Source organism: Anolis sagrei, chromosome X (genome assembly GCF_037176765.1).
Source record: "Anolis sagrei isolate rAnoSag1 chromosome X, rAnoSag1.mat, whole genome shotgun sequence".
Taxonomy (NCBI): domain Eukaryota; kingdom Metazoa; phylum Chordata; class Lepidosauria; order Squamata; family Dactyloidae; genus Anolis; species Anolis sagrei.
In genome coordinates, this window is record NC_090034.1 from 55,834,338 (window position 1) to 55,840,380 (window position 6,043).

Sequence of the window (6,043 nt, forward strand, 5' to 3'; positions counted from 1 at the left end):
CTGATGAAGCACTTCCACATTCCCCGCATGCTTCCCCGCTGGAATGCTTTGCTGGAGTCTTCTTTATGGCCTCATAAATGAGTTAATTTAGCCTCCCCACACTTTAAGGTGGTACCTTATTTTCCTACTTGATGCAACTGTCTTTCGGGTTGCAAAGGTCGACAACAGGCTACACACAATTGGTTGGAAACCCACTCCAACCCGGGCTGGCTTCGAACTCATGACCTTTTTGGTCAGAGTGATCTTAATGCAGCTGACACTCAGCCAGCTGCGCCACAATCCCCAAATGACCTATAAAGCCTAAATGGTTTGGGCCCCGCCTACCTGCGCGATTGCTCTCCCCCTATAAACAGGCGCAGACTCTTAGATCTACCGGGGAGGCCCTCCTCTCGCTCCCACCACCATCCTAAGCGCCATTGGTGGGGACTAGGGAGAGGGTCTTTTCGGTGGTGGCTCCCTGCCTCTGGAATGCCCTCCCCAGAGAGATAAGACAAGACCCATCACTCTCCTCTTTCCGCAGGGACCTGAAGACTTGGTGGTTCCATCAGGCCTTTGAAAACTATTAGTCTCAGGCCCCAGGCCATCAGTTAGGACCTGACCTTGCACTTTACCCACTCCCCTAGTCCTTTGTCTTCTTGTGGTACTAGCCCTGGCCCATACCTTTTTTTTATAGTTGTTCAGTAGGTTCTGGAAATGAGTAGCCCCAGGCCCCACTATGGCCATTAGTTAGGATTATTCTTTGGACTTTACGCATTCCCGGGTCCTGCATTACCACTGCACTAGCTCAGCCCTTTCAAACTGCCTGGGCTCACTTTGAAATTCTGGCCATTGGTAGCTTACTTTGCACGATAGTGTTGGAATTGGTTTTTTAATGTATAGGATTGTGTTAATAGTTTTATGTTTATGTTTTAAACGGCTACTTTGTATGTTTTTGTGTTGCTTTTGTGCTGCCCTGAGTCCACTAGGCAGGCCCGTAGCCAGGATTTCGTTTCGGGGGGGGGCTAAAAAATTTTCAGGGGGGGTTTCGGGGGGGGCTGAGTTTCGGGGGGGGCTGAGTCTGAGTGAAAGAGGGTCTAGCCTAGCAAACCTTTTGTATCATTACCCGAATACCCCCATGCATATGGGATATATTGAGTATGGTGATCAGATCATGATATCAATAAACATAACAGTTTAAATAATGCACCAGTAAGGCCTTTTCGCGAACCACCATGAGAATTTCGGGGGGGGGGGGGGGCTGAAGCCCCCCGAGCCCCCCCCCCTGGCTACATGCCTGCCACTAGGGGAGATAGAGCTGTATACAAATAAAGATTATTATTATTATTATTATTATTATTATTATTATTATTATTATTCTATTATAACAACAACACTATGATAGGAATTGTGGGAGTTGAAGTCCAAAACCCCTGGAGGGCCGTAGTTTGCCCATGCCTGATCTAGACTGACCCTATCCCTGCCGTACAATCAAAGCACTCCTGAAAGATGCTCTTCCAAGCTCTCCTTTCCTCTCCTTGCAGATCTACCCCAACGAGCGACACAGTATTCGCTGCCCGGAGTCAGGGGAGCACTACGAAATCACGCTGCTGCACTTTCTTCAAGAATACCTCTGAGGGGGCAGAGATACCCCCCCCCCAAAAAAAACCCAACCCTATGACAAACCCCCAGTTTCCCCTTTCCTTTCGAGTCTCGTCTCTGAACCTTGGCTTCGTCTTGCCCGTTTGCCTCTCTCTTTCTCTCTTTCTCTCTGTGTTTTCCTCTCTCTTTCTCTCTGTGTTTTCCTCTCCTCCTCCGGTGCTGGGCACAACGTCCAGAGCAAACGAGGGGAGCCGAGACTGTGCCACCCCCCTTTCCGTGCCTGCCGCCGACTCCTTTCCCGGCCCCTTGTGCCTCCCTCCTTCTCGTCCTCCCTCGAACGATGTTGCTGCTACTCTGGAATAAATGGCAGGCTCTCCCTTTCCTTCTGTGTGCATCTCTCCCCTCGCTGTCCTCTTGGAGATAAAGAAGCTCCCCCCAAAAACAGTGCGGAGAGAGCAGACAGAGACGTGTCATGGATCTCTTCCGAGGTCTGATTCCCATTGACAGAAGGTGGGGCTCCATTGGAGTGGTCGCGGTGAGATGTACCCTTCTCCGGAGCCCCGAACCGCTTGTCTCCATCTCCGCCGGCTCTTCAGTCCTCTCCAGGTTAGCGATTGTGTCCCCGATTTGCCCCGCTTTCTTCCCCTGCCCCTTTCTCCCTCTCGGAATTGGCCTCTCTTCGAATTGGTAGCTTTTATGGGGGTGGGATGTCGCCGCAGAAACACCCCTGAATGTCCCCAAACACACCTCCGAGGGACGTTTTCCCGTCCCATTGATCAGTTCCTCTTGTTCCAGTTTCCAATCCACATCTATATTTCAACAAGACCTTTCTGATTTGGTCTCTTAAGGAGCCTCGCAAGCCACAAAGGTCTTCTTTATGAACTCTGAGAATCCCCAAAGGCCACAAAACCTTTCATTTCTGACCTCTGAGAGTCCCTACACATCACAAAACTTATTTTGAAATTTTGGGGTTCCTCAAGGATCAGAAAACCCTTCTTTTGGACCTTTGGGGTTCCTCAAGGGCTGGAAAAACGTTACTTTTAGACCTTTTTTGGTTCCTCAAGGGCCGGAAATCCTTACTTTTGACCTTTGGGGTTCCTCAAGGACCGGAAAACTCTTCTTTTGGAAGTTTGTGGTTCCTCAAGGGCTGGAAAACTTTACTTTTGGACCTTTGGGGGGTTCCCCAAGGACCGGACTTTACTTTTAAACCTTTGGGGGTCCTTAAGGGCCAGAAAATCTAGTATTTCTGACCTCTGAGAATCCCTGCAGGCCACATAACCCTTCTTTTGGACCTTTGGGGTTCCTCAAGGACTGGAAAACCTTACTTTTGGACCTTTGGGGCTCCTCAAGGGCAAGAAAACATTACTTTTAGACCTTTGGGGGTCCTCAAGAGCTGGAAAATCTAATATTTCTGACTTCTGAGGGTCCTCAAAGACCACAAAACCCTTCATTTCGGACCTCTGAAGGTCCCTGATGGCACACAAAACCCTTCTTTTGGACCTTTTGGGCTAAGGGCCAGAAAAACTTACTTTTGGACCTTTGGGGGTCCTTAAGGGCTGGAAAATCTAGTATACCACAAAAACCCTTCTTTTGGAACTTTGGGACTACTCAAGGACTAGTAAACCCTTCTTTTGGACCTTTGAGGTTCCTCAAGGACCAGAAAACCATTTTTGGACCTTTGGGAGTCCTCAAGGGTCAGAAAATCTAGTATTTCTAACCATTGAGGATCTCCAAAGGCCAGAAATCATTTCTTTTCTGACCTCTGGGGGTCTCTGAGGGCCACAAAACCCTTCTTTTAGACCATTGGGGCTCCTCAAGGATCACAAAAACTTACCTTTGGGCCTTTGGGGTTCCTCACGGACCAGAAAACCCTAGTTTTGGACCTCTGGGGGTCTTCTAGGGACAGAAAATCCAATGTTGCTGACCTCTGAGGGTCATCAAGGGCTACCAAACCCTTCTTTTGGACTTCTGAGGGACTAGAAGTTCCACCACTTTAAGTCAAAAGGCAATTTGGAAGGGGTTTTTGGAGGGAAAGGGGCCATGTTTGCACCCACTCTTCTTTTTCACCCTTCCCTCTTTCCTTTGCCCCCGCTTTTTCCTCGGGGTTCGGGGCTCTGCCATTTCATGCCAGAAGATGCTTCGGGAGGGAAGCGAGGAAAGCCGGCCCACCGGACAACCGCAGCCCCCGTGAACCACAAATGACTCCCCCCCCCCCCCATTATACTTTTAAGTGCGTATTATGAAAAGAAAATATTTTTATGGATTCTTATTCTTTTATAATTATGAGTGGTAAGATGTAGTGACGCATTAAAACTATGGGAAACCAGCGGCTTGCGTCCGGTGTGGTTTTTCTTATCGGTTTCCTTTCATGTTTAAATAAGGTTTTGCATTTCACCGAGTCAGCTGCTGTTTGCATTTCCTGTTGTAGGAAGACAACTCTTTCCCAGCTCAAGCATCATCATTATTATGATTCATAGTAGTAGTAGTAGTAGTAGTAGTAGTAGTAGTACCCACTTTCCTGTCTTGAGAGTGCCATTGTCACCCTCTCATGCCAGTGCTGCTAAAAAGCTTATGCTTAAACAGAGGACGAGAAGAGGAATATGTATCTTTCCCAGCTCAAGCATCATCTTTATTATGACTAGCTTGGGTAACCGACGTTGCCCGGGTAATTTGGAAACGTCAGCTATTTAATTGTACAAAGTTGTGTATGAGTTACAACTCCCATCATGCCAGGTTAACTCCGTGAAGCACCGTCAGTACTTAAAGTTGGTTATGTTGGGCAAATTTGCTCTAGATGCATCATCAGTGGAGTTCAGTGTGCTCCCTGGCTGTAGAGTAAACTCCACTTCCACTTTGGTCAGCCAGTCCTCTCAAACCCCTCCAGTATGTTGAATTGATCATGGTTCTGTGTGCCAAGTTTGGTCCAGGCCCATCATCGGTGGAAGTACTGGTTCTCTGGTTGTGGATGAACTACAAGTCCTAGGAAGGAAGGTCAGTCCTCCCCCCCCCCCAAAAAAAAAAAGAAAAGAAAAGAAAAGAAACTTCTCCAGGAATCAAATTTCGGCATATCAGGGATGTGTGCCAAGTTTGGTCCAGATCCATGAGTATTTGGGTTCACAGTGCTCTCTGGATGTAGTTGAACTACAACTCCCCCAAATCAAGGTAAATTATCCCCAAAGACCTCCAGTATTTTTTTGCTAGTCTTGGGGGCTCTATGTGCCAAGTTTGGCCCAATTCCATCTTTGGTGGAGTTGAGAGTGCTCATTGATTGCAGGTGAACTATAAATCCCAGTACCTACAACTCCAAAATGTCTAGGCGCAACTCCCCTCAAAGCCCAACAGTGTTCAAATTTGAGCATATCAGGTATGCATACAAAGCTTGGTCCCGATCCATCATTGTTTGAATTCACAGTGCGCTCTAGATGTAGGTGAACTACAACTCCTTTGAATCTCTCCACAGACGTGCAGTATGTTTTGTCGGTCATGGGGGTTCTGTGTGCCAAGTGAGTCCATCGTTGGTGGAGTTCAGAGTGCTTTTAGATGGCAGGTGAACTATACATCCCAGTACGTACAACTCCTATAAATCATGGTAAATTCTCCCCAAACTTCTCTAGTATGTTCCGTTGCTGATCAATTCCTCTGTTGGCTGTGCGCCATAGAAAAGAATAGGAAAGGGTTAAGGGAGAGGCAGTGGGTGAAGTCATGCAAATTCCACACCAATGGAGGGAGAAACACTGGGATGCCTATGGTGGAAGAAAAAATAGAAAATCTAGGAGGACATTGTTCCTGTATGAAAGCCTGGGCAGGATGGTGTTGGTGGAGGACATTGGCAGGGCTCTTGGACATGTTCATGGTGCTCATGATAACCTGCAATTTCATTGGAGGGAGGGCCTTTGGTGTCTCCTGAGGAGTGGGAGCTGGAGCTGTTTATGGAGGCGGGAGCTTGTCTGTGTAAGTGGGCAGCCCAGTCACACACACACACATATTTTCACTCATCTATGTGTATAGATGAGTCATCATAATACCCGCTTTCCTGTCTTAAAGTGCCATTGTCACCGTCCAATGCCAATACTACTAAAAAGCTTCCATGGAAACAGAGGATGAGGAAAGCAATATCGATTTTTCCCAGCTAAAGCATCATCATCATTATCATCATCATTATCCTGCTTTCTTCTCTTTATCGAGATCCAAAGTGCCGTTGTCACCCTCCAATGCCAATGCCGCTCAAAAGTTTCCGCCTAAACAGAGGATGAGGAGGAGAAAGACATGGAAGCTTTTAAAGGCTTAAAAGGCATGTTCCATCTCTCTCAAAGGCTGTGCATATAATCATTATCGCAAGGTATGGAAACTGATGTCAACCTGTGGTTTTTAAGCTTTTCCCCCGGAAACCCGAATTGCGCAAAATGTGTGTTCTTCGGAACGGAAACCGTGTGACTTGTGGCAGTTTCTTCACAAAGAAAGAGAC

General features: G+C 47.4%; 1 protein-coding gene across 1 annotated transcript in view; it reads left to right on the forward strand.

The window, feature by feature from the left end:
• DPP9 (dipeptidyl peptidase 9) overlaps window positions 1-3,904 on the forward strand; it is a 44,903-nt gene extending 40,999 nt beyond the window's left edge. The window contains exon 21 of the mRNA XM_060784963.2: window positions 1,521-3,904. Within this exon, the coding sequence (XP_060640946.2) occupies window positions 1,521-1,613 (93 nt within the window). The 3' untranslated portion in view covers window positions 1,614-3,904. The remainder of the gene's footprint in view (window positions 1-1,520) is intronic.
• The last annotated feature ends 2,139 nt before the right edge of the window (window positions 3,905-6,043 follow it).